Source organism: Castor canadensis, chromosome 11, assembly GCF_047511655.1.
Source record: "Castor canadensis chromosome 11, mCasCan1.hap1v2, whole genome shotgun sequence".
NCBI classification, from domain to species: domain Eukaryota; kingdom Metazoa; phylum Chordata; class Mammalia; order Rodentia; family Castoridae; genus Castor; species Castor canadensis.
In genome coordinates, this window is record NC_133396.1 from 105,896,009 (window position 1) to 105,922,894 (window position 26,886).

The 26,886-nt window shown below is 51.6% G+C and overlaps 3 protein-coding genes and 1 long non-coding RNA gene across 12 annotated transcripts; 2 read left to right on the forward strand and 2 right to left on the reverse strand.

The window, feature by feature from the left end:
* The first annotated feature begins 1,849 nt into the window (after nt 1-1,849).
* Nucleotides 1,850-9,092, forward strand: Gba1 (glucosylceramidase beta 1). 4 transcript variants are annotated; one of them, XM_020166188.2, is made up of 12 exons: nt 1,850-2,008; nt 2,999-3,094; nt 3,472-3,559; nt 3,797-3,988; nt 4,119-4,265; nt 4,801-4,934; nt 5,150-5,322; nt 5,639-5,876; nt 6,825-7,049; nt 7,505-7,668; nt 8,166-8,282; nt 8,369-9,092. In XM_020166188.2, the coding sequence occupies exons 1-12, from the start codon at nt 1,943-1,945 to the stop codon at nt 8,472-8,474; spliced, it is 1,746 nt and encodes a 581-aa protein (XP_020021777.2). In that variant the 5' UTR covers nt 1,850-1,942; the 3' UTR covers nt 8,475-9,092. The 4 variants fall into 4 exon arrangements, with proteins under 4 accessions (XP_020021777.2, XP_020021779.2, XP_020021780.2 ...); XM_020166190.2 differs by lacking the exon at nt 2,999-3,094 and having other exon boundaries at nt 1,852-2,008; XM_020166191.2 differs by lacking the exon at nt 1,850-2,008 and having other exon boundaries at nt 2,627-3,094.
* A 1-nt stretch (nt 9,093) lies between these two features.
* On the reverse strand, nt 9,094-14,158 carry Mtx1 (metaxin 1). The gene is made up of 8 exons (XM_020166193.2): nt 13,616-14,158; nt 12,695-12,764; nt 12,482-12,561; nt 10,679-10,771; nt 10,347-10,529; nt 10,147-10,223; nt 9,525-9,679; nt 9,094-9,432 (listed from the first exon to the last, which is right to left on the reverse strand). Exons 1-8 carry the CDS (start codon nt 14,141-14,143, stop codon nt 9,218-9,220), a joined length of 1,401 nt encoding a protein of 466 aa, XP_020021782.1. The 5' UTR covers nt 14,144-14,158; the 3' UTR covers nt 9,094-9,217.
* A 103-nt stretch (nt 14,159-14,261) lies between these two features.
* Nucleotides 14,262-25,499, forward strand: Thbs3 (thrombospondin 3). 6 transcript variants are annotated; one of them, XM_020166104.2, is made up of 23 exons: nt 14,263-15,136; nt 16,155-16,361; nt 16,849-17,105; nt 17,198-17,300; nt 18,536-18,562; nt 18,772-18,854; nt 18,937-18,988; nt 19,113-19,261; nt 19,597-19,737; nt 19,915-19,992; nt 20,353-20,505; nt 20,722-20,832; nt 20,922-21,029; nt 21,329-21,488; nt 21,813-21,931; nt 22,063-22,115; nt 22,498-22,691; nt 22,872-23,050; nt 23,168-23,216; nt 23,435-23,631; nt 23,881-24,053; nt 24,958-25,097; nt 25,183-25,499. In XM_020166104.2, the coding sequence occupies exons 1-23, from the start codon at nt 15,058-15,060 to the stop codon at nt 25,239-25,241; spliced, it is 2,871 nt and encodes a 956-aa protein (XP_020021693.1). In that variant the 5' UTR covers nt 14,263-15,057; the 3' UTR covers nt 25,242-25,499. The 6 variants fall into 6 exon arrangements, with proteins under 6 accessions (XP_073904024.1, XP_073904023.1, XP_020021693.1 ...); XM_074047924.1 differs by having other exon boundaries at nt 14,991-15,136; nt 16,190-16,361; XM_074047923.1 differs by lacking the exon at nt 18,772-18,854 and having other exon boundaries at nt 14,262-15,136; nt 18,937-18,981.
* On the reverse strand, nt 22,943-26,220 carry LOC141413909 (uncharacterized). The gene is made up of 3 exons (XR_012438925.1): nt 25,913-26,220; nt 23,813-24,220; nt 22,943-23,060 (listed from the first exon to the last, which is right to left on the reverse strand). It is a non-coding gene; the product is annotated as an uncharacterized lncRNA (long non-coding RNA).
* Between the last annotated feature and the right edge of the window lie 666 nt (nt 26,221-26,886).

A 26,886-nucleotide genomic window follows, 5' to 3' on the forward strand; every position in this document is an offset into this window, starting at 1 on the left:
TCAAAGTGAGAGAAATTTGAAAGATGAGATGGTATCACCTTGGAAAAATTTTTGTAAACTGAAGCATAAAAAGAAGCAAGGCATTCAAACTCAGCCTGCGGAGGGAAACAGGGAGGGGGAAAAGGCTCTAAGCCAAATGGGGCAGGCAGGGGCAAATGTAGATAAATGCAAATAGTCAATAAATATTTGTGGAACCTGAGCACAGTGGTTCATATTTATAATCCCATCCACTCTGGAGGTTGAGGCAGGAGGATCACATGTTCAAGGCCTTCCTTGAAAAGGAAGACTGTCTGAAAAATAAGTAGATAAGTTGGTCACCAGTAGCTCATGCCTATAATCCTAGCTACTCAGGAGGCAGAAATCAGGGAGACTGCTGTTCAAAGCCAGCCCTAAGTAAATGGTTCTCAAGACCCTATCTTGAAAATACCCAACACAAAACAGGGCTGGCAGAGTGATAGAGTGCCTGCCTAGCATGCGTGAGATCCTGAGTTCCAACACCAGCTCCCCCCCAAAAATAGGTAAAGATAAGCAACTAAATATAAATACACATTTAAAAATTAGCTCTTAGGGGCTGGTAGATTGGCTCATATATAGGGCTCCTACCTATCAAGCATGAGGTCCTGAGTTCCTCCCCCAGTACCACCAAAAATAAAATAGCAATTGGGCTATAGGTGGAGCTCAGTGGTAGTGCAGTTCCCTAGTATGTGCAAAGCATGAAGGAAACAAACAAACAACAAACTGTCAAATAAGTGAACTGGAGGGAAGCAAGGCACCTGCTCTGTAGAGGGTAAGTCCTATGCAACACTTCCTGGAAAAACAGGAAGTCTGAAAGGGGTGGATACAACATAGCCATGCAGGTAGTTCAGTTCAACCTACAGCTTGGCACCATTCCTGTACCAGAATGAGTAAGACATTTCCTTGAAGGAACTCATTTTTCCTCCATAAACACAGGCCTACCTTCTTGCAACATTTGGTGCCAAGCAGTGTACCAGTCATACGTCACCGTATTTATACCTCACAAGACTCATGTGAAGTAGGAATTATCACTCACCTTTTATAGATGAGAAACAGGCTTAGAGAGATTAAGTAATTCACTGATGGTCAAACAGCCAGTAAATGGTGGAACCAGGTTGAAACCTTCTTCCATCTCTCAGAGACTATACTTAAATGTTGTAGGAAGTAGGAGAAGAAATGGTCAATTTTGCCTAGAGTGTGCTTGGTTGGACTTCATTGAGATAGCTCAAATAATACAGAAGAGTCATACAACAAACAAGATAGTTCTCAGTGTCTACTCAACCCCAGGCAAAGTGCTTATCTCACCTTGGCCCCGTGAGATTGTGGTATTGCCTTTGTTTTACAGGCAAGAAACTGCTTAGAGAGCTAGAATTAATCAAGTCATATGGTGTATCTCTCCCACTAAATCTTATTGAATGTGATTCATGAGGCCACATCGCTGGACACATCTTGTGTCCAGTGAGGCACTTTTCAGTTTCTTTTCTTTCTTTTTAAAAGAATTTTTGGTGTGGTACTGGGGGTTGAACTTGGGGGCTTTGTGCTTGCTAGGCAAATGCTCTACCACCTGAGTCATGTCCCCAGTCCTTTTCTTTGGCTTGTTTTTCAGATTGGGTCTCACGTTAACTTTGCTCTAGCTGACCTTGAATCTACATCCTCCTACCTCTGCCTCCCAAGTAGTTGAGATTATAGGAGGGTACCATTAAGTCCGGCCCACTGCCCAAGTTCCGAACTACTTTGCCAACCTCCCAGTCCTGTGAGGAAGGAAGAGTAATTACTACAGTCAGCATCTGATGATGAAACCAGGAAATCCAGAAAGGTGAAGTACAGACTACTCCCTCCCTCAGTCATGTCACCCCCATCTCAGGTTCCACCCTCCCTCTACTTCCCCCCACCTTCTCTGTAGAGCCTTCTGGAGAACTCTCCACCCATGAAGGATCCCTTTTCCTTCCAGGGAGCTTTCCAAGGATACCTATTACCATTTCTGTCTTCATTGGTAAATATCTGTGGTAAATATCTGTGCTTCATGGGCTGCTTTAGGGGAAAGACGATCTTAAATATCTCTGTGGCTTCAGTATTTTGCATAGTAAACCTCTTTTTATTAGTATTGTCCTTTTATTTTTTGTTGGGATTGGCATTTGAACACACGCTTGCAAAGTAGGCACTTGCAAAGCACATGCTCTACCACTTGAGCAATGCCTCCAGTCCATTTTGTTCTGGTTATTTTGGAGATGAGGTCTGGAGAACTATTTGCTTGGGCTGGCCTCAAACCGAGATCCTCTTGATCTCAGCCTCCCAAGCACAGATGCCTGGCTTAGTATTGTCTTTATTTTATTGTTTATTTATTTATTTATTTATTTTGCGGTACTGTGGCTTGAACTCGGGACCTACACCTTGAGCCACTCCACTAGCCCTTTTTTGTAAGGGTTTTTTTCGAGACAGGGTCTTGTGAACTGTCTGCCTAGGCTGGTTTTGGACTGGGATCCTCCTGATCTCTCTTCCTGGGAAGCTAGGATAACAGACATGAGCCACTGGCACCCAGAAGTATTGTCTTTATTAGTATCACTTTTTTTTTTTTTTTTTTTTCAGTCCTGGGGGTTAAACCCAGGGCCTCACATGATAGGCAAGCTACCACTGAGATACATTCCCACACTTAGTAAGTCTTTAAAATTATTCTCTATATGTACCTGTTGTGGCTTTCTCTCTCTGGGATTTAGTAGCCTCTACCTAGTTCTCCACTCAAATTTTTGTTCTAAGCTCTTCCCAAAGTTCTCAGCCGTATATGCTTTCACAAAATGTATAAATCAACAACCCGGAAAAAGCCAGATGCCCATTACAAATATGGCTGCGATTGCTTCACTTTCCGTACCATGTGATCCTTTCTTAGCTATCACATGACCCACCCACTTTGTCATGCCAGAATTAACCCGCAGAGGTAGCGCTGGTTTCAGTAGCTATAGTAGATATCTGCATCCTTGTTATTTAGTGTATCCTCTGTCCCTCTGAACCTCTGAAGCTCCTTGTAGTCTTCTCCCCATTCGGTTACCCTGAGACAATGGAGTTTTCAAGTACTTCCGGAAAGGTAAGCAGGCCAGGGGGCCTGATCAGCCTTGCCACTCTGCTTCTGGTCATCCAGGTTCTGGAATTCAATGAATAGCAGACTCTTCAAACCCAAACTATTATGGGTCTTTAAACAAGGCACAGATGGAAGGAGGGAGGAATCAAGGTTGAAATGGGTGGGAAAAGGGGTGAGGAGAGTCTTCTTTGGGGTGGCAGAAAGCTGTCATCATCAGGAGGGCTGCACCCAGGTGTCTGTGAGCCTTGTCCCATCCTCAGAAAGATGGGGGAGCTGGGGAATAGGCTTGTGTAGCCACAGGCAGCCAAACCCTGGCCAGGAGAGCAAGCAGTAAAGGGATGGAGAGGAGCTTGCATTCTAGTCACTTCTCATTATGTTCTCAGGATTGTCTTAAACACAGAAGCAGGGTAGGCATCGTGGTTGCCAGCCTCACGGGATTGCTCCTACTTCAGGCAGTGTCATGGGCATCAGGTAAGTGAGTTAAGGAGAGGGAAGGTCGCACGGAAGCTCCCTCTGCCTTCCAGTGTACTGGTGGTAGACTTTCAGTAGGTGCTCGGTAAACCTTTTTGAGTGATGGAGACCAACTTTGGGGTGGGGGGGGTCCACCAAGGGGCTTTTTGAAACTGATGTTCATTCTCCTAACCAGCATGTCCATTCCCTCCATCCACCTGCTTCAGCCCTTGTCTCTGCTGTGCCTCTCCCTTCCAGGTGCCCACCCTTGCATTCCTAAAAGCTTTGGTTACAGCTCGGTGGTCTGTGTCTGCAATGCCACGTATTGTGACTCTCTTGATCCCTTAACCTTCCCTGCCCCTGGTACCTTCAGCCGCTATGAGAGCACGCGCAGTGGGCGTCGGATGGAGCTGAGTATGGGGACCATTCAGGCCAATCGCACGGGCACAGGTAACCATTATGCCCCTTGCTCCTGAGCCAGGCTGGGTTTCCCTGGATCTAAGTTATGCCAGTGATCATTATGGAGTTTCTTCTCTGTGTGCTGACACCCTTTTTTGTTTTTCCCTGATGGTGTCCTCAGGGCTGCTACTGACCCTGCAGCCAGAAGAGAAGTTCCAGAAAATCAAAGGATTTGGAGGGGCCATGACAGATGCTGCTGCTCTCAACATCCTTGCTCTGTCACCCTCTGCCCAGAAGTTGCTACTCAAATCCTACTTCTCTAGAGAAGGTGAGGAGTGAGACAAGATGACAGAGTGGTTCAACTGATATTTCTCCTTGTCCTTTCCTTGTACCCTTTCACATTTTCCCTGTTTTTTCTTTTTTTGAGATAGGCTCTCCCTATGTAGCACAGACTAGCCTAGAACTTGGGGTCCTCCTGCCTCTGCCTCCCAAGTGCTGGGAGTAAGCATGCGCCACTAGGCCCAGCCATTTGTTTCCTCTCTTAGTGGCAGTGAAATAAGATTGCCTTGTCGATCTTCTGCTAAGTGCTTGGAGACTCTCAGGCTCAGAAAGGCTTGTCCTCTACCCAGTGTTGGCCTCCACAATCCCCAGTGTACAGACCCACACTCCCTTTGGCCCTGACTAAACCTACTGAGGAATAGGAAATCATAAACCAAGCTCCCATATTCTGGTTTTTCTTTGTTTATTTTGACAGTCCTAGGATTTGAACTCAGGGCCTTGAGCTTGCTAGGCAGGTGCTAATGACCTTATCCCCCATATTCTATTGATTCAGATTACCATAGCTTGGTGATCCTTTTCTGCAGGAATCGAATATAACATTATTCGGGTACCCATGGCTAGCTGTGACTTCTCCATCCACACCTACACCTATGCTGACACCCCTGATGACTTCCAGTTAAACAACTTCAGCCTCTCAGAAGAAGACACCAAGCTCAAGGTGGGCATTCTGGCTGCCTCAGGGCCTAATGACATTGATGTCTGGGGGTCAAGAAGGTCCAGCTAGAGCAGTTTGCAGAGTGATACAGAAACTTTCCCTGCTGCCTGTTTTGTCCTGGGTTAGGAAGATGGGAGCTAATGACTGGACCTGCTGTGCTGGTTGTGCTAGTCTGTCTGTGTTCCAACCCTGGGTGTCTCTCTTATGTTTGTCTCTAGATACCCCTGATTCACCAAGCTATGCAGTTGACCCAGCGTCCCATCTCACTTCTTGCCAGTCCCTGGACATCACCCACTTGGCTCAAAACCAATGGGGCAGTGAATGGGAAGGGGTCACTCAAGGGTCACCCAGGGGATATCTACCACCAGACCTGGGCCAAATACTTTGTCAAGTAAGAGATCAAGGCCAAGAGGTCTGGACCAGCCTCTCCTTTGCACACCTTGGTCTATGTCCCACCTCTTGACCTCGCTGCATTTCCAGATCTGCATGTCCTTTGGCTCACTTTCCTACTTTCTTTTTTTTTTTTCTATTGTACTTCTTCAGTATTTTTTTTTCTCCTTTTAGTTCATCATTTTTACATTTACTTTCCTACCTTCTGGGCTTTTGAGACTTGGGACCATCAGTTCCCCACTCCATCAGGGTTCCTGTTCCCTGGGGTCTTCTTCTACTCTTTTGGCCATGACCACTCATGCCCTTTCTCTTGCCAGGTTCTTGGATGCCTATGCTGAGCATAAGTTAAAATTCTGGGCAGTGACAGCTGAGAATGAACCTTCTGCAGGGCTGATTAGTGGGTACCCCTTCCAATGCCTGGGCTTCACTGCTGAACACCAGAGAGACTTCATTGCCCGTGACCTGGGTCCAGCCCTTGCCAACAGTAGTCACCGTGGTATCCAGTTGCTCATGCTGGATGACCAACGCTTGCTGCTGCCCCGCTGGGCACAGGTGGTAAGGCCCAGGGCCTCCATGGGCTCCCCAGTGACCTACAAATTTAGCATCCAAATGATTGGATCCAAATTTAAGTGCCTGGTGTGCCCCAACTCTTGATTCCTAGATCAACCTGGGCTCAGTCCAGGTGCCAGGCCCATATATCCACTTTTTTTTTTGGTGGTACTGGAATTTGAACTTCATACTTGCAAGGTAGACACTACTGTTTGACCTGCTCCTCAATCCTTTGTGCTTTGGTGATTTTGGAGATAGGGTCTCCCATTTTGGCTCCAAACTGGGCTCTGGCCCAGGCTGGCCTGGACCCCAGTGCTTCTCATTTACATTTCCTGCTGTAACTAGGATGACAGGCATGCACCACTGTGCGCAGCTTTTTCCATTGAGATGGGTGTTGGAGGGGGAAGGTCTCAGTCTTTTTTGCCTGGGCTGGCCTGGAACTGTGATCCTCCTGATCTCAACCATCCACATAGCTTGAGGCAGCAGGCATGCACTGTTGTGCCCAGCTATTGGTTGAGATGGGGTCTTGAAAACTTTTTGTCTAGGCTGGACTCAGACTATGATTCCCCCCAATCCCACCCCCCAATCCCAATGACAAGCCTGGCTCTCCCATGGTGGTCACTTTAGCCCTCTATGTATTTGCAATCTTTTTTTTGTTTTGCAGTATTGGGGTTTGAACTCAGGGCCTACACCTTGAACCACTCCACCAGCCCTTTTTTGTGATGGTTTTTTTGAGGTAGGGTCTCACAAACTATTTGCCCGGACTGGCTTTGAACTGTAATCCTGATCTCGGCCTCCTCAGTAGCTAGGATTATAGGCATGAGCCACTGGTGTCCGGCTATACTTGTATCTGTTCTTTCATCCATTTCTCAGAACTCCTAGTTCCTCTTCTAGAACCAGGACTCAGGGTCAATAGCTGCCCTACCCTAGTGGTTCTTTCCTTTCCCTGTGCAGGTGCTGACAGACCAAGAGGCAGCTAAGTACGTTGATGGCATTGCTGTACACTGGTACTTGGACTTTCTGGCTCCAGCAAAAGCCACCTTAGGAGAGACACACCGCCTATTTCCCAACACCATGCTCTTTGCCTCAGAGGCCTGTGTAGGCTCTAAGTTCTGGGAACAGAGTGTTCGTCTGGGCTCCTGGGATCGAGGGATGCAGTACAGCCACAGTATCATCACGGTGAGCCACCTGTCTTCCTTCCTGTAAAGCAGACTGCACCACACCTCTTCCTAGGCTCACCAAAAGCTGATGGCACTTCCTCCTCAACTTTTCCCTGCCAGCTTGCCCTTTGGAACAATTTTGGGATGCCATGATTTTCTAGCTTTCCTTTCCTTCACAGATTTACAAACCCCATCATCCTTTTCTGCATGCATGGGGCTCAGGCAGCTGCATCTGCCACCAGTTTCTTGGCTTCCCTCGATAGACCTCATCTTCACAATCCTTCTTTCCTTAAGATACTGAGACAGGATGCCACCTCACAGAGCTGAGCTACTCACAGCCCCCAGCTCCCTCATGTGACCCTTAATTACCTTCTCTGGGGACCCCTAGTGTTGAGTTTTGACAGGCGGGGATACTCACCACTATACTAACGAGGAATTGACGAGTTTTGGTCTTTATCCTTGTCCATACTGCAGAACCTCCTCTACCACGTGGTTGGCTGGATGGACTGGAACCTCGCCCTGAACCCTGAAGGGGGACCCAACTGGGTCCGCAACTTTGTTGACAGCCCCATTATTGTAGACATTGCCAAGGACACATTTTACAAACAGCCCATGTTCTACCACCTTGGCCACTTCAGGTGAGTGTGAGGGGGGCATGCCCCCATTCCATACCAGGCCTGTCATCTCCTGCATCAGGCTTACATCACCCCACACCATGAGGGAGCAGGAAGATGTTTAGGGTTGGAACCTCAGGAGAGGCATACCCCTTTTCTCTTCCACCATGTAGGCGGGATGTGACTAGTGGCATTAGTGACACAGACAACCCCTGTATGTCTGATGCTGGGGCTGGGGTGTGAGAGGGCAGGGGCAAGGCCCAGCAGCATGGTTTTAAGACTATAGTTAGTGCAGAGCTGAGATTACAGACTTGTGTCTCCACACCCAGTCTTGCTTTGTTTGAGACATTCTCACTCTATAGCCTTGAACTGTCTCCTGGCAATGTGTCTGACCTAGGGAAGAGCTTTGGCAGGACTTGTGAGCAGGGGTGGAGGCAGGAGGGTCGATAACCTCTTAGGTGAAGATTTGAGGGCTGAGGGGCTGGGATGGGGTCCCTGATGATGCTTGTTCCTACGTGCAGCAAGTTTATTCCTGAGGGCTCCCAGAGAGTGGGGTTGGTGGCCAGTGAGAAGAACGACTTGGACACAGTGGCACTACTACATCCTGATGGCTCTGCAGTTGTGGTCGTACTGAATCGGTGAGGGCAAGGGCAGGCTGGGCCTGGGCTGAGACGGGGTGGTGGGCCTTGGCAGGCTCACATTCAGCTTCTCCTCTCTTCCCCAGCTCCTCTAAGGATGTGCCTCTTACCATCAGTGATCCTGCCGTGGGCTTCCTGGAAACCATCTCACCTGGCTACTCCATTCATACCTACCTGTGGCGTCGCCAGTGATGGAGCAAGCACCTGGGCTTAGCATGGACATAAAGGGACAGGCAGTTCACATGCTGTCTGTCGCTGAAAAGGGCACAGCAGGGAGAGGGTGAGCTTACAGTGATGTAGGCTCAAGGGTAGTGGTTTGGGTGACTCATTCTCTTCTCTAGTAGGTGCCAGGGGCTGGAGGCCCCTAAGGAAAGATCAGGAAGCCCCAGTATTCCTCCAGCCCCCATGCTTGTATAAGTGTGCTTTGTGCTCGTTGCTTGTGGAAACTGGGCCTAGACCCAGGGTGAGCTCACTGTCTGTACAAACACAAGATGGTGGAGCCAGGGTGGAGGCAGGGATGTAAGGAAAGGAGGAGAGTAGGAAAGCTGGACCAGAACTAGGGACTATTTGTCTTTCCTTGAGATGCAGAACTGGGCCCATACAAAAGCAATGTCAGCACCAGTGAGTAGGCTCAAGCACCCGGATGTCCCTGTGACAGCAGCTAAGATAATGGCAGCCCTTTATTTATTTTTATTTTTGTGGTACTGGGGTTTGAACTTGCATTTGTGCTTGCTAGACTAGTGCTCTACCTCATGAGCCAGACCTCTAGCCCCATGGCAGCCCTATAAAAGGAGAGAATGCTTGATCCCAGTCAGTGTGAGCAGCTTTATTCTGGGGATAGCACCCCATTTCTGGCTGTACCAACAATGGGGAGGCAGAGGGGCCCCTGGAATGCATGACAGTAGAAAAACCAGTCCTGGGAGCATAAGGACAAATCATTCCTCTTCATCCTCCTCAGCCATGCCTAGGGCACGGTTGCCTGGAGTCCGAGCAGGGGTTGTCCTCTGGATAGAGACAATACCACTGAGCAAGGCATAGCCCACCATGGCTGCCAGCCCTGCCAGCACAGACAGAATCTGGTTCCGGCGCCGGTATGGTTCTTCCTCAGTCTCTGGGCCTATTGGTGTCTGGCGTGGGGGTGGCACCTCGGCTGAAGGGCAAGGAAGGAATGTGAGCAGGAGAGCTAGTTCCTGGATCCCAGCCCACTCCTCAGGGTATCTCCCCTCCCCATCTGCTCTTTACCTCCATCCCAGGGGAAGTAGAGGCTGAGGATGTGGGTACAGTAGGCACAGAGGTTGTGAAGCCCTCGCAGGTGGGCCTGCAGCTTCCCATTGGGTAACTTTGCCTGCAGCAGCAGGGCCAAGTGGCTGAAGACAAAGGCGTCCAGTGAAGCGGGGCTGGAGAGAAAAGAAGGGTGGAATGGAGGAAGACAAGTGGGCAGAGGGATCAAGATGGAGCTGGAGGAAAAGTCAGCCTTGTTGGGGGAGGGGGAGTCTGGGCAGCAGGGTGACCACCAGAGGACAGATAGGACATGCAGTTCTGAACCTGGTATGGGAAGGGCTCTCCAGGTGGCGCCAGCCTGGCCTTGAATGGGGCTCTATCCCAGGGCTGCATAAAGGGCACATTGAGTGCCCCACCAGTGTTGCAGGCCCCTCCTATGCCTGGCTGCCCTCACACCCCACCCTCCTTACCACCAAGGCAGCTCCAGCCCCACACACAGCCCCCTGTGACCACAGTCAGTGTCTGTCCTGAGGACCTCTTGTCTAGAGTCAGAGGCCACCCCAGCCCAGCCTCAGCCCCAGCAGCTACCTCTGAACCTGTGTCTTCTTCCAATTACCCATAACCCCCCTGGAATCAGACTCACGCATCTCCAAAGAAGAATTTTTGAGAGCCCAGGCGCTGAGACAGAAGGGTCAGGCATTCCCGAGCTTCTTGGTACAGCTATAGGGATGACAGGTAGGCTTGCAACTATGGCAACAGTGCCACCTCCCCACTTAGCACTCCCATTTCTGGTCATCATTCTTGGGGCTCATCTCATATAACAGCCCCCTACCCCAGAACTACCTCCTTCTCTAGTTCTTCTTCATTCTCAGGCCTGTGCTCCCCACACAGCAGCTGCAGCCGCTCCATGTACTGACGCTGCATGCGGCCAGGTAGGAAGAAGTTGAGGGGAAAGGGCATAGTCTCTGCATACCACTTCCGGGTCACTTCTACATAGTTCTTGGTGTCTATCCAAAAAGTATGTATCTGGATTGGGTAGGCAGGAAGGAAGAGGAAGTCTGAACCAGTGCACCTTCCTGACACACGGTAGGCTTGAGTCGACCGCACTGCTCTGTGCCTGTGTGTGTGTGACCCCTCTGCAGGCTGTGAATGCTGGGAAGTCTGGGTACACTCACCAGTACAGGGAGCAGTTTTTCCTCCAGCAGAGACATGAAAGCCAGGGTATCTGCTCCTTGCCGAGCTGACAGATCATAATCAGCATTATACTTCTATGGAAGAAATATCCATCAAGTAGATATTAGGTTATTGCAGGGGCACTTTCCTGGTGGGGCAGTATACTCTGAGTGCACTGGAGGTAAAGCAAGAAGCTTTTCCCACTGAGGCCCCTTGCCTCGGCCCAGCCAATACCCTGTTGCTGTTGGCAGAAAGCCTGGGTCTTGGAGCCCACTGGCTGTCAAGGTCCTGTACTCACTGGGGGGAGGAAGGAAGGTCTGGCCACAAACTAGGAGCAGCTCCCAGAGTTTCCACGGAAAGCTGGCAGCACGCCTGTTGACAGCAACTTTCTAACAGTAACTTCCCGGTCTAGACACCACAAAGCTAACAGAGCGGAGCTTAGCTGCAGGTTGGGCCCTAGCCCATGCCTGAGGAACCACGGATGTCATCCTCACATTCCCTGGAGCCAGTGAACTCATGCTTAGGGATACCTGGCTTGTTCCCTCATGGCCTAATTCTTGGCAGCTACTTCTACTTCATTCCATAGCTTAGGTGCCATCACCACACAAATTCCACCCATACCCCTGGCACTTAGCTTGCCCTACCTTCCCAGGCTTCAGTCTACTCTTCAGCATTTCCTTCCATATCCTGAGTAACCTTTGTCCCCACATAATCTCTTGAGCATGATTCTTAAATCTCTCTAAACCTCAGTTTCTCCTCTGTGGCAATGTGGTAATAATCTCTTTCTCTCAATGTGGCTGTGTTAGGAAATAATTTAGGAGAAAATTCTTTGCCTTGCTTTTTCTTTTTCTTTTTTTTTGTGATAATACAGTTTGAACTCAGAGCTTAGTACTTGCTAAGCAGGTGCTTTACCGCTTGAGCCATGCCCCCAGCCTGGGAGAAAAGTTAGAAACTAGAAGAGCTCTGTTTAGACGGGAGCCAGTGGCACACGCCTGTAATCCTAGCTACTCAGGAGGCAGAGATCAGTAGGATTGCAGTTCCAAGCTAGCCTAGGCAAACAGTTTGAGAGATCCTATCCTGAAAAATCCACTACAAAAATAGGGCTGGTGGAGTGGCTCAAAGTATAGGCCCTGAGTTCAAGCCTCAGTACCGCAAAAAAAAAAAAAAAAAAAAAACGAAAGAAAGAAAAGTTCTGTTTATATATGGGGAATCAAGGCAATAGCCCAGGCCCTGCCAGGAAATTGACTTTTATCTGGATCCTATTTCCCCAGACCTCTCAAGCCCCCATTAACTCATCAGTTCCTTAGTCTGTGGGAAAATAGAAAGAGGATCCCATTTTTGGCAGAGTGTCCCCTTTTGGAACCAGGAATGTTGTAACAAAGAATCCTTGAAAAGCACCCTAGCTTTGCCCCCTAGTTTTACACATAAGGAACTTACTGCTCTGGGGAGTAAGTGACAGATTGAAGAGCCCTCACTTCTTTAATACTCCTCTTTCAAATTCCCCAACCTGGCTCTAATCATCCATGTGTCATCAACCTCTGCCTTCCTCTCTGTCCAGCATGCAGAAAGCACTGGGCCTCAGGATGCCCCCATAGTGCCTTGAGCTTAATCTCTAGCCAACTGCTTTACGGCATCACAGTGACATTTGTGTGTGTCTTCCTCATCAAAATGTGTGCTCCTTGATGGTCTGGGTCACCTGTGTCTACCTTGGCATATGTCTGGTGCTCAATAAATTTGTGTTGCACTGAACTGACTGAATTTCTTTCACTATTAGTCCATTAGCCCCTCCCATCCAAGCCACCTACCTCTTTTCGGAGGTGGGTGATGATCTTGTGTGGTATTGAGATGACTTCTCCATGACTAGTCCGAAGGGCTGGCAGAGTTCCTGACATTGAGAAAGAAGTATGTCCACCAGATCCTTTCTTGCCTATTCATACATACTTGCACCACATTCCTGCCTGCTTCCTGCTCCTCCCCTTGCACACTCCCTTCCTTACCCTCCTAGGGACACTGGATACCTGAAGGGCTCCGCCAGGGGTTGGTGATCTTGTGTACCTTGAGTGGAGCACCAGTAAATCTGGCATAGGTCTGCAAGGAAGGAAGCAGAAGGCAGAGAAGCCAGGGCATGGCCCCACAGAGGAACCAAGAAGAGAAATATTCATGAATACTTTATGTGTCATGCTCTATACTTAGCACCTTTGCACAAAGAAAAAAAAGTTATTACTAGTCCCATCTTACAAATAGATAAAACAGAACTCGGAGAGATTGTGGACATGTCTGTGATTACAAGTCAGCTAGGAAAATTCTTCCATCTCCTCTCCTGCCATCTAATAAACATCTGTCCTCAGAAGCTTTTCCTAACTAGAAAACACCTGAACATTTTATTAGATTTGTTTGCTTACATGTCTGCCTTTCTGCAAACAACTTGAGGAACTAAGTTTCATTCATCTTTACATGGCAATGTTTGATATTTTGAGGAAGTCTAACATATGCTTTTAAAATCATGGAGAGGGTAAATGAATGAAACGAATCAAGCCGGTCTGATTCCAAACTCTTCCTACAGCCTGGCTGTGAACCGTTTGGCACAACAAGCAGTAGGCTTATGATGGGGGTACTGAGAAGACGGGAATGCCAACCCTAGGATCCCTGAGATCATCCAGAAGGGATTGCCCCAAGGTCACACAGCTAGTAAATGGATTAGCAAGAACTAAAAGAGCCGTCTCCTGAATCCCGGATTAGGCCTATTTCCATTGCTAGGAATCCTAGGAAACCACAAAACAGAGCACTTAGCCCATATCGGTCGGGCACGGTCTTTGATTGCCTCAGTTTCCCCCAATGCGCCCGCCGAGGGACGCCCAGCAAAGTTCGATGCTTGGCTAGTTCGGGCCCACTCCCCAGTCCTCTAAGGCGCAGCAGAGGGCGCCGGCGCCACCCCTCACCAGCACGGCCAGGCTGTCCAGGTCCACTGACGGAAGCCCCCAGCCCCCTGACCAGCAGAATAGCTCCATGGGCGCCGCCATCTTGCACGCCCTCTGTTCCGGAAGCACCTCCCTGCGCGCTTCTGCCCTCATCCGCAAGGACCCACCCCCGGCCCCCGCCCCTCTGTCCTCTCGGGGTTGGGGGCCTGGGGAGGCCCCCGGGGAGGCGCGGCTTCTCTCGGCTCGGGAGGCAGCGGCACAGCGGGAGGCGGGGCTGCGGGTTTCGAGGGAGGGCGGCCGAATGCCCAGGCAGAGGCGGCCTCTGCAGGCGGGAAGGGCGGTCGGCCAGGAGCGCCTGGGAGAGGCACAGCGCCTCGGCTGAGCGGAGCCCCGAACCCCTAAAGGAGCGGCGGGCTTAGGAGAGGGGGGTCTTATGCTCCTGGTCCGGATCTGGGGGCAGCTGCCAAACCGTGCGTGGCGTGGACTGCTCCCCGGCCCCTCTGGGCCCGGCCCCGAGCGGGAGCTGCGGGGGGGCCCCCCAAGCCGCATGTTTTCCACAGAGCGTTATGTTTGGAGCGGGCCCCGCGCCGCCTGTCGCCATGGAAACAAAACAGAGGCGGTGGCGGCGGCCGGAGCAAGGCCGGGCTGGGGCCTGGATGGGGGAGGGGAGGTGGGGCTCGAAAGCTGTTGCCTTGGTAACAGGAACTCGGGTGTCCCTCCGCTTCATCCGGGTCATGGTCCGTCCGCCAATACAGTGTTCCCCAGTTTGGTCCTTGGCTCTTCGCTGGTCCCCTGTTTCTGGTGTCCTTTTACTCTTTATTGATTTCGTTTCGACTTAACTGACCACTGTTTTAGACTCTCCCAGTTTCCAGACTCCCCTAAGTTTTCCTAGGAATGAGGGAAAATGGAGGAGCAGGCACATGTCAGCAACTCCCCCACCCTAAAAAAGAGCACTTAGTGAAAGAGCACTCCGTCCGCCAAAGCAGCAAGCTTCATGCTATGTGAGCATCCTCTGGGCACTATAGCAAACTAGTTTTTACCACTCCCTTGGCAACCTTTTCTGCCAACTGTGGAATAATGCCCCTGTCTGACACTGTCCATGCCAGAGGTTCCTGCCTTCCTCAACTGTGGCTTCCAGAAAACAGTAGCATTTGGTAGCGCTGTATGTTGAGGGCCCCAACAGTGGATGACGGGAGAGGTAGGCACCTGGAAGAGAGGTCCATTAGGGAAGAGCAGGAGGCAGGGAGGCCTCTGACTCTTTCGCAGTGGCCCTGGTTCCTGGAGTTGGTGATGCCTCCGGGGTGATTGGCAGCTCTTTGTTTCAGCCCCCCCCACCCGCCTGCTAGCCCCCCCCCTTCAACTCTCCCCTCGGTCCCTCCGCCCCCCGCTCCTGCTCTCCGCCTAGCCTTTTCCCCTCCCAGCAGCCTGCCTGCCTGCCAGGGGTAGTGAGCCGGCAGAGCGGCATGGAGACGCAGGAACTTCGGTGGGCCCTGGCTCTTCTTCTTCTTTGCTCTTTCGCATCTGCCAGTCAGGACCTGCAGGGTAAGCCTGTCTTCATCCTCTTAGACCCCTCTTTTTCCTACCTTTTACCCCAAGACTAGGTAGCAGGGAGCATGTGGGCAAGGGGAGAGAGGAAGGGTCCTGAAATTGAGCCGGAGGAGTTACACTATATAGAGTTGGTGAAATTATGGTCTCGTGAGGAGCGGGCACAGTGGGTGAGTGCTAACTAGCCAAGATCAGGCATGAGGCCAGGGCAGAGGACACAGGAGCTGGATGCTAGGGCTGTGTGGCTGGGTTGGTGTCAGAGCATCCACAGACACCCAACGATCTGAGAGAGTAGCCTGAAGGTGGGTGCACTGTGTGGGTCCTGGGCTTTGTCCCCTTTCTCCTTTGGCTCTTGGCTGCCAAACGACAGGGCGGGGGTGGGGACTGAAAGGACTGGACTCTCCCGGAGGTCTGGTGGTGGGATGGGCCCATGGCTGTGGGAGAGGTAGCTGGAGCAGATGACACAGGCAAAGATTCTTTACTGGCTGGAGGGGGAAACCACATATTGGCCAGGACACAGCAGGCAGAGGAGCTGGGTCCACATTCCCAGAGGGAGAGATGGGAGTCAGATCCTTTAGTGGGCAGCTGGTCTTATGCAGATTTGTGTGCTAAGCCCCCAGGATGGGAGGAGGAGGACCAGTGTAGGGAATGAGCCAAACCCAGCAGTGGAAAGAAGCTGCCTCTGGTTTCTGTGCTGTGGGCACCAGGTGCCACTCCTGCCTCTGACCAGCTGTGTCTCCCTTGCGCCACCTGGTGGGGGCATCTCAAGTTTATGGGGTGGTTAAGGTATTTCTAAATGAACCTCAGGCCTGCAGGCTCTCAGAGCTCTGGAGATAGTAGGCAATGGCGGAAGGGCAGAAACACAGCCTCCCCCAAAAAGGGTTGAGTTTTGTGAAGGTGACTTATGGTCTGCCTGACAACAGGGCTGGGGGTGATTAGGTATACCCTGCCCCTGTGGACTCTGGGACTCCCTGAAGACTCCCTTCTCTGACCTTGATTACCCCTGCCTGGCCAGTAATTGACCTACTGACTGTGGGCGAGTCCCGACAGATGGTAGCTGTGGCAGAGAAGATCCGAACAGCCCTACTCACTGCTGGGGACATCTACCTTTTGTCCACCTTCCGCCTGCCCCCCAAGCAGGGTGGTGTCCTCTTTGGCCTCTACTCTCGCCAAGACAACACTCGATGGTTGGAGGCCTCTGTTGTGGGCAAGATCAACAAAGGTGACTGGTGGGCATCTCCTTTCCTGCATTGGTGACCCCCTTGAGCACTTAATCCCCACTCCTATCAGTCTATGTCCAGGCACCAGGGGGCACCCGGTATAGGGATACCTTAGGAGATACTCAAAGAGTAAAGTGAGGCCTGGCAATTATAGAGATGGGAGGTTATATTTGAGGATGCCCAGAGGGTAGATGAGGTGTCTCTGTCCTAGCAGTGATAGAGTCCCTCAGATCCCTGGGACAGTTCAGTGGCCATAGAACCAGCCTGGGAGAGGATAGAGTGCTCTGATGCACACAAACTTAAGTCCTAGTCTCTAAACCAAAATGGGGAAACATTTATTGTATACCTATTATGTACAAGGTGGTGAGAAATACATAGTTGAATAAAGGATGGTAATCCTAGAGTTACAGTTTTTGGAAGAGGTATCAAAGCTTAACTGGGACACGGGATGGGGAGGCAGTGCCCATACTGACCTCTGCTCCCGGACAGTACTGGTGCGGTATCAGCGGGAAGATGGCAAAGTTCATGCAGTGAATCTACAGCAAGCAGGCCTGGCTGACGGACGCACACACACAGCTCTCCTCCGGCTCCGAGGACCATCCCGACCCAGCCCTGGCTTGCAGCTCTATGTGGACTGCAAACTGGGTGACCAACATGCTGGTCTTCCAGCACTGGCCCCCATTCCTCCAGCAGAGGTCAATGGGCTGGAGATTAGGACTGGACAGAAGGCTTATCTGAGGATGCAGGTGAGCAGGGGGGACATTGAGTTTTGTGGAAAGTTTCTATCAATTGGGGGAAGAATTGATAGATTCTCTCACCTTTCTTGCTGTCCTCTCAGGGCTTTGTGGAATCCATGAAAATTATTCTGGGCGGGTCGATGGCCCGAGTAGGAGCCCTAAGTGAGTGTCCATTCCAAGGGGATGAGTCCATCCACAATGCAGGTAACACAGTTCTCCCTTCCCCTAACCCTCATTCCTTTGGCTTGCTTGTTTGTGGTGTTTCTGGTCCTGTTAAACCAAATCTTTCATCCCTGACATCATGATTTTTTTTTTTTTTGTGACACTGGGTTTGAACTCTGGGCCTCAGGCTCGTTAGGCAGGCACTCTTACTGCTTGACCCACTCTACCAACCCTTTTTTTTTGTGTGATTTTTTTTTTTTTTTTTTTGAGATAGAATCTTAAGAAATATTTGCCTGGGGCTGGCTTGGAAGTGTGATCCTCCTAATCTCTGCCTCCTGAGTAGCTAGGATTCCAGGCGTGAGCCACCCACACCCGGCTCATAATCCCTTATATGAGAGGTGTGGGTCAGCTGGGTGCGGGTGGCTCACGCCTGGAATCCTAGCTACTCAGGAGGCAGAGAGCAGGAGGATCACAGTTCAAAGCCAGTCCTTATCTTGGAAAAAAAAATCACAAAAAAGAGCTGGTGGAGTGGCTCGACGTGTAGGTCCTGAGTTCAAACTTCAGTACTGCAAAAAAAAAAAAAAAGAGGTGTGGATTAAAAAAAAAATCTTCATGTTCAGGTCACCCCACCTACCAGCATGGCAAGAAAAATAATCTGAGAGGAATATAACTCTGAGGACCTCTGGGGGATAGGTGGGAGGAAGGTAATTGTCTGGTCTTGGCAGAGATGCTGCTCTAAGGTCCTTTGTATCTGCCCTTAGCACCTGTCACCTACCAGCAGTGTGTCCAGACACGGCTGATCTGCTTGGTCTTTCTGACAGGGTGCTCAAAGGCTATTACCTAAGTAAACTACCCACATCTTCCAGATATTTCAAAGGAAGAGCTCTTGAAGTGGAAGCTGGAGGGGGAGGAGGGGGAGAGGAAATAGATGTAATGCTTTGGGTAGTCTTTTACTTGGACCCCTTCTGCTACTACCATGCCTGGGAACCAGAATTTGAGTTTTCACATCCTATGACAACTTCCTTAGAGGGTCTCACTCAGTGGAAAGAGCTGGTACCAGCTGGGGATGTGGCCAGTGGTACAGCACTTGCCTAGCATGTGTGAGGTCCTGGATTGCAATCCCCAGCAGAGTGGAAAAAACAAAAAGTGGTCCTGTTTGCTTGTCACCTTTGCCCTCCTACTCTGCAGTATCTTATCTTTATTGAGGCTACAGCCCTGTTCCTCTTCCCCTTCCCCCTCACCAGCCCACCCCCCTGACCATGTTTTCTTCTCTCTAGTGACCAATGCACTGCAATCCATTCTAGGTAAGTAGGCCACGAAGTGGAAGGGGTGAAATGGGGCGGAGGCCCCGGCTTTCTCAGCTGCCTGGAACTAAGTCCTCTTCAGTCAGGCATGGGTGGGGCTTAAAGGTAGGGGATGGGCATCCAATTTGGGAAGGAGCTGGCTATTGTCCAAAGAGGGGCCAAGGCTAGTACCCCAGTTCTGAGCCTCTCCACACCCTGGGCCCTGACAGGGGAGCAGACCAAGGCGCTGGTCACCCAACTCACCCTCTTCAACCAGATCCTGGTGGAGCTGCGGGATGACATCCGAGACCAGGTTTGGGTGGGCCAGCCAAGGGTGCTTCAGACTCGGGGGTAGGGTGGCAGATGCTGAGAGCTGACTCCTCCCCATCCTTCAGGTGAAGGAAATGTCCCTCATTCGAAACACCATTATGGAGTGTCAGGTGTGCGGTGAGTGGGAGAGTAGGGGAGGGCTCCAGATGGCACCACTATGCTCCCCACCCGACAGCTTCAGTTTCCCCTTACTGCAATTTGAATGATGACCCCCGAGTGGCTGACTGTGCCCACCTCCCAGGCTTCCACGAGCAGCGTTCTCACTGCAGCCCCAATCCCTGCTTCCGAGGCGTGGACTGCATGGAAGTGTACGAGTACCCGGGCTACCGCTGTGGGCCCTGTCCCCCCGGCCTGCAGGGCAACGGCACCCACTGCGATGACATCAACGAGGTGGGGGAAGGCAAAGTCTACAAGGGTGTAGCAAGCTGGGGTGAAGGCATTAGGAGGTGCTTATAGGGTCAGGTAAATATTGGCCAGAAGCAGAGGAATCTGGGATTTAGAAGAGGTCAAAGACCAGCAAAGACAGATAGGAGGGAGGCAGAGACTGGAGGACCACACAGAGAAGGAGCTAGGGAGTGGCAGGGAAGTCTGAGATGGCAGCCAGAGGAATGAGGGTAGTGAGACTGGGTGGAGTGAGTTTCAAAAGGGAGACCAGTAGCAATGGTTCTAGGATCATAGGCCTTGATTTCCCAGGACTGATCTCTGCTTTCTCATCTGGTCACCAGTGTGCTCATGCTGACCCCTGTTTCCCGGGCTCCAATTGCATCAACACCATGCCTGGTTTCCACTGTGAGGCCTGTCCTAGAGGATACAAGGGCACCCGGGTGTCTGGTGTAGGCATCGACTATGCCCGGGCCAGCAAACAGGTCAGGTTGAGTCGTCTGTATAAACAAGGCCAGGGGCTTCTGGGTTGGTCATAAAATCCTTGTGATAAGCGGGATGAGGCTGGCTTTGTGTCACTTTAGTCTGGGCATATCATTACTCGCTTCTGTATCTGTGAGACCTACCAGACATCTGGTTCCAGTCAGACTCTGCCCTTTCAGGTCTGCAATGACATTGATGAATGCAATGATGGTAACAATGGTGGCTGTGACCCAAACTCCATCTGCACCAACACTGTGGTGAGCTGAACACCCTGCCTGTGTATGGGGAGATGGAAATGGGTAACCCACCCCTCTTCAATTTCCTGCTGCCCTTCCTCCTTCCCTAGGGCACACTGCTCACAGTAGGTATTCACGTGGACCTCGCTGGGAATTCTGGTCACTAGCTGTGACCTTTAGCAAGTTATTTAAACTTTTTGAGCCTCAGCTTCCTCATTTGAGAAAATGGGGCTATTATCTATACTGTCCTGAGAACCTAAAGGAGATATTACTATGGCCTGGTGTGGCTGTGAGTGCCCGTCCTACACTCCATAGGGAAGGTGCTGGTCCTTAGGCCTGGCAGGTTCATTCTCTTTCCTGATTCAGTTTCCCCACTCTTAGGGATCTTTCAAATGTGGTCCCTGCCGCCTGGGTTTCCTGGGCAACCAGAGTCAAGGTTGCCTCCCAGCAAGGACCTGCCATAGCCCAGCCCACAGCCCCTGTCACGTCCATGCTCACTGTCTTTTTGAACGCAACGGTGCAGTGTCCTGCCAGGTGAGCTAGTTTGGGTCATGGAAGAAAAAGGGGAGGAATCTGAAAGAATGAGGCTAGTGAACATGTTTAGGGACTGGGATGAGGGCCTTGATGGGAAAGGGAGGTGGGCCAGGGCCCAGGAACTGGTTAGTGGGGAGAATAGAGCATGGAGTGGAGAGAATAGTGGGGGTGGGGAGCCAGCCCAACCTGCTAACTCCTACCTTTTGTGTATTCCAGTGTAATGTGGGCTGGGCAGGGAACGGGAATGTGTGTGGACCTGACACGGACATTGATGGCTACCCGGACCAGGCACTTCCCTGCATGGACAACAACAAACATTGCAAGCAGGTGCAGTCACCAGGGTCCAGAGTACAGTGAGGAGCCCCAGGCTAGCTTAGGCTAGAACTCATCCATCCTCTTCCTTCCCTGAACTTCAGGACAATTGCCTTTTGACACCCAACTCTGGGCAGGAAGATGCTGACAATGATGGTGTGGGGGACCAGTGTGATGATGATGCTGACGGGGACGGGATCAAGAACGTTGAGGTAGCTCCCTGACTGTCCTGTCTTTTCCAGCTTCTCTGCTGTCTTCATGTTCTGTCTCTCTTGTTGCATCCCATAATTCTGCCTTTCCTTGGCCCTTGGCAGTTCTCTAGGAGGGACCACAGGACTCCAAACTAGGGAGGCCTGAACCTGGTGCCTAGGATAAGATGGACTACGTGAAGGAGGGGTGGCTGGAACTGCACCAAGCAGAAGGACTGTCACAGTGTGGTTATCTCAGACAGGGACATAGAAACAAGGTGGGTTTGGGGAACCCCTGACCCTTCTCCCACTCCTTTGCTCAGGACAACTGCCGACTGTTCCCCAACAAGGATCAGCAAAACTCAGATACAGATTCATTTGGTGATGCCTGTGACAACTGCCCCAATGTTCCCAACAATGACCAGAAGGACACAGATGGCAATGGAGAAGGAGATGCCTGTGACAACGACGTGGATGGGGATGGTGCAGCCTGGGGTGGAGGGATGGCTGGGAGACCTATCAGACTTGAATAGAGGTAGGGATGAGGCAGGGAGGTTGGGAAGTCAGTGAGAACTAGGAAGGTAGGCCTGTGGGAGTTGGTCTGGGTGAAGGGATTACCTGCAGCAGCTGTTGATGAAAATGTGAGGTGGGGAGTAGGATTAGGTGTGGTGTGGTCTAGAGGGTTAGACAAGGTACAAGCAGATTTCTCGAGTGGTTGTGAGGAGACAAAGCTCAGGACTTTCACCAGCCTAGAAGAGAAAGCATGATGCATTCTAATGATGACCTTGTTCTTCCCATGTCTTCTAGGTATCCCCAATGGATTAGACAATTGTCCTAAAGTACCCAACCCATTACAGACTGACAGGGATGAGGATGGAGTGGGGGATGCTTGTGATAGCTGCCCTGAAATGAGCAATCCTACCCAGGTACAGGGGAATGGCAAGGGCAGGGGAGGGGTGGGTGAACTGGTGGATGAAGCCCCAACCATTTGAATGGGAAGTAGTCATCCTCTTCAGAATTATCAAGAGGATGGTGAGATCAGGCCCCTCTCTCTCAGACAGATGCAGACAGCGACCTCGTGGGGGATGTCTGTGACACCAATGAAGACAGGTAGGATCTTGAGCCAAGAGATGCAAGGTCTTCAGGGGATGTTTTACTTTCCTCTAGTACGTTCTCTCTCTCTCTCTTTTTTTTTTTGGTGGTACTAGAGTTTGAACTCAGGGCCTTGGACTTGCCAGGCAGGTGCTCTACCACTTAGCTATGCCCCCAGCACTTCCTCTAGTACATTCTCAATTGCATCTGTAATCCACCACTATTGGGCAGGAAGTCATTCTCACAGTCCCTCCATTCCTACTGCTGGACTTTTAGTTAATAAGTCTTCTGGCTGACTGCAAGGCACCTGGTTGGGTGGGAGAGTAGGCCCCAGAGTCTCTTACACAGAAGATGGGAGGTACCTTTCAAGCCTTTATTTGATGCCTGTTCTTTTGAGCAGTGATGGGGATGGGCATCAGGATACCAAGGACAACTGCCCACAACTGCCGAACAGCTCCCAGCTGGACTCAGACAATGATGGACTTGGAGATGAATGTGATGGAGATGATGACAACGATGGTGTCCCAGATTATGTGCCACCTGGTCCTGATAACTGTCGCCTGGTACCCAATCCCAATCAGAAGGACTCAGATGGTAAGGTTGGGCCCCAGAAAGGACTGGACTAGTATAGGTTTTGCTCAAGGAGAGGCAGCAGGTCCTACAGGGAAGTGAGGAAGGGCAGGGTAGAGAGGGGTTACGAATGCAAGACCCAAGAGGTGACAGTGTTGGCCAATGGCAGTTGGCCTTTTTGAGTCTTAGTCTTGTTCCAACCAGGCAATGGCATTGGTGATGTGTGTGAGGATGACTTTGACAACGATGCGGTGGTTGATCCTCTGGACGTGTGTCCTGAAAGTGCAGAGGTAACCCTCACGGATTTTCGAGCCTATCAGACCGTCGTCCTGGACCCTGAGGGTGATGCTCAGATTGACCCAAACTGGGTCGTGCTCAATCAGGTACTCAAAGCTGAAAGATTGAGAGCAGGGCAGGTGCTGTCAGACCAGACCAGCAGGTGGGCCTAGGGCACATACCGCAGCATTTGGATCAGGGCTTTTTTCTTTACTCAACCTTAGGGCATGGAAATCGTTCAGACCATGAACAGTGACCCTGGCCTGGCAGTTGGTATGTAATTTCCAAATGGAAGGAACAGAAGGTGGGGGAAGAAACAGATGGGGAGGATAGGCAAAAGCAAGAGAGAAGGTAGTGGGGCCAGCTGACTACACATACAGCAGACATCCATCCCTTCCCATCCCCACCCCACAGTAAGCTCCAGCAGCCACCCCACAGTGGGCCACCAGTAATTTCACTGCCCTTGACCTTTATCCCACCCCCCACCCCAGGATACACAGCCTTCAATGGTGTGGACTTTGAAGGCACCTTCCACGTGAACACAGTAACTGATGATGACTACGCAGGCTTTCTCTTCAGTTACCAGGATAGTGGCCGCTTTTATGTGGTCATGTGGAAGCAAACGGAACAGACCTACTGGCAAGCCACACCTTTCCGGGCTGTTGCCCAGCCTGGGCTGCAGCTCAAGGTATCCAGCTGCCCAGTTTCTCCAACCAAGGGCCCTTTCCCAAACTCTTCCTGTCCATCCTCAGGCCTCCTCCACTGCCTGATTGGGCACCCTCTTACCCAGAGGTCCGGCCTGAAGGTTGGCTCTGTGGGATTCCAGAGAATTCTGACCTCCTTCGAGTCCTTTTGTCACCTGTACTTACCAACCTCTTGTTGCCCTTCTCTCTGGTCCTGTGGTTGACCCACTGTCTTTGCCAATGACCCCCCCCAGGCAGTGACATCAGTGTCTGGCCCAGGTGAGCACCTTCGGAATGCTTTGTGGCATACTGGCCACACCCCTGATCAGGTACGACTGCTGTGGACTGATCCACGAAATGTAGGTTGGCGTGACAAGACCTCTTATCGTTGGCAGCTGCTTCACCGGCCCCAAGTTGGCTACATTCGGTGAGAAGAGGGCCTGAGTCCTCCGTGGTGGTAGGACCCCAGACTCGATCCTTTCCTTCCTCTGTAGCTGGGTTCACCAGTGATCTCCCCTCTGCTCAATTCCTTGGTGCCATGGGCGAGGACTGTAGCCACCTCCCTCCATCTCCCTTTTCATCAGACACAAGGACCTGTAGAGGGTGCGGGGCACATCATTCCTCCCCTGTGCCCCATTTGCCCTATGTAAACAAGGGTGTTGAGCTAAATGCTCTTTACAGTTTCCCTCCAAAACCTAGGCAGTCTGTAGAGGGATACCTCCAGCCTCTTAAGTGGTATAGCCCAGAACCTGCTGTATCAGCTTCTGACCTGGAAGGGATCATCATGTACAGTAGGGCAGAGACCCAGACCTCACAGGGTTCTTGGTTCAGCATTTTGTCCACAAGTTTGCATTTTCCTCCCACAAGTGCCCCTAGTTGGTGGGGATGACTTGGGAAGGGAGGGGAAACAGATCTGCTTAAAGGCTGGACCCTTCCATGGCCAAGAGCCCAGAGTCTAAGGGGTTGGGTTCATTCCCCTTTAAGGTGCCTGGGACTGTGGGGCGCCAGGGCAGGGGATAAAGGGGGGTGGAATAGAGCCTGGGAAGAGGGTGACTTCACCCCCCAGCCCATTGTGCTCATCGTCATGGCAACCCAATCCTGGCTTGGAATGTGCCTGGTGCTTTGAGATGCAAAAGGGGCTGGACAAAGAGCTAGGGGCCCCAGGCCTGAGAAAAGCACCCCTCTTCCCTCCCCTTTCCTTCCTACCCTCCCTTCTCTCTCAGGCCTGGTGAGCTCAAGGGGGGCTGGAGATGAGCAAGGCCATCAAGGGGTCATGGTTGCTCAATGATCATTGACACCTTGGCACCAATGGACACCCCTATCCTGGACAGGGTGAAGCTCTATGAGGGTCCCCAGCTAGTGGCGGATTCTGGGGTGATCATTGACACATCCATGAGAGGGGGGCGTCTTGGTGTATTCTGCTTCTCCCAAGAAAACATCATTTGGTCCAATCTCCAGTATCGATGCAATGGTGAGGATCTAGACCAAGATCAACCTGACCCTTCATGTCCTGGAAAAGCCACATTCTCTGACCTTACTTATTCACCCTTCTTCAGATACAGTGCCCGAGGATTTTGAGCCATTCCGGAGGCAGCTGCTCCAGGGAAGGGTGTGAGGAGGTGGCCAGCGGATTCAGAATCCTGATTCTGAGTGGATTCAGAGACCCTTTGGCCTTAGGGTCCATTCTGGAGACCCTGGGATCTAAACTACAGCCCCTCAGCCAAACAGACCCTTTTCTGGCACCCATCAGTTCAGCCCCAGAGGGGTACTGACCCCGCTGTTCAGGGGTTGGGAAATTTTCAAGGGGTGTTACTCAGGTACTAACCCCACGAGAGATAACAGCCCGCTACCATAAAATTCCAGTTGTTTTCTATGCCAGTGCAATTGCTTATTTTAGGGATTTTCTAGAATAGGTTGGGAAAACAGGAAGGAACCTGAGGGATTAAGAAAAAAAAGGCTGAAAGTTAGAGATCTAGGAAAAGTTTGGCTGAGTTTGGGACGCGGGTAGGAAAGGTGCCAGATAAGAGTTAAGTGAAGGATAGGGTGCTGGTCGGAGGATGGCTGACGTCCTTCCAGCCCCACTTACTCACGGTGGCAGCGGCGACACTCCAGCAAGGATCGAAAACCAGAAGGGCAGGGGCTGCCCCACTTGGGATGAGGGGGAGACCGGGGGGCCGAGGGGGCCGGAGGCCGGGACGAGTGCAATATTGGTGGGGGAAAGAACAACACTGCACCGCGTCCCGTCCCTCCCGCCCGCCCGGAGCCCGGGATCCCGCTCCCCACTACCTGAAGCCGGCGGGGCCCAAGGACCGGGGATGCGTTGGAGAGTTAGGCTCATCTTAGAGGCCGGCCAGATATCTGGTGTCCAGAAGGATGAAGGGGATAGTTAAGGGGGGAAGGGGGAGACCGTGGTGCCCCGGAAGGCCGTTTTCCGACGCCAGGGCCTTGCGCGCGCTTGCTCTTTAAATACTGAGACTGAACGGCGCGGAGTCGTCGCTATGGTGACGCGTGTCCCAGCAACCGAATTGAATGGCTGTTGCCTGGCAACTCATGAGTTGAGCTTTGGAGCCGCCCACCTAGATACACGTACTTTCTGTAGTGTGGGGAACCTCCCGGCCTCCAGCCCGCCAGCCCCGGCGCGCTGACGTATGTCGCCCCCACTCCGCCCCGAGCCCGCCTCCCGGACCCGCCGCAGCACAAAGCCGCGCCTGCGAGGCCGAGCCGCGCGGGGCGGGAGCAGTTGCACCGAGGTCCTTTCTAAAGTATTAGTTTCCAATCTCTGTTCGTTGGGGCTAAGAATTTCTTTTCTTGTACAGTTGTAACAGCTTCTGTTGGCCTACACCGCAATCCCGGACCGCCGGATCTGGCCTGATACCCTCAGCCACGTGCTCCCTACCTGCCCCCAAATATTTCTGCTCCCTAAAATACCTCTCGGTTCTCCCAAATTATTCACCCCTACATATGGTTTTGCCCTCCACCACGTGCCTATCCGCCCCAAATACCACTTTTCTCAAAAGACAGTTTTGTGCCCCGAAATTCCATTCTGTCACCCCATTTACTTCCTAGATACCCAGCTGCCCTCACATAATCTGCCCATCCCCCCTCCTACATTCCGATGTCCTCTCCCACATGCCTCGATGCCCCTTCCACATTCCTCAGGACCCCACCCACTTAGTATCATTTCCTCCAGATTCCACCCTCTTGCACCTTCGTCCCCCACCTACTGCTCCCAGCCCCTCCATTGTATTGTGCATTCCTCC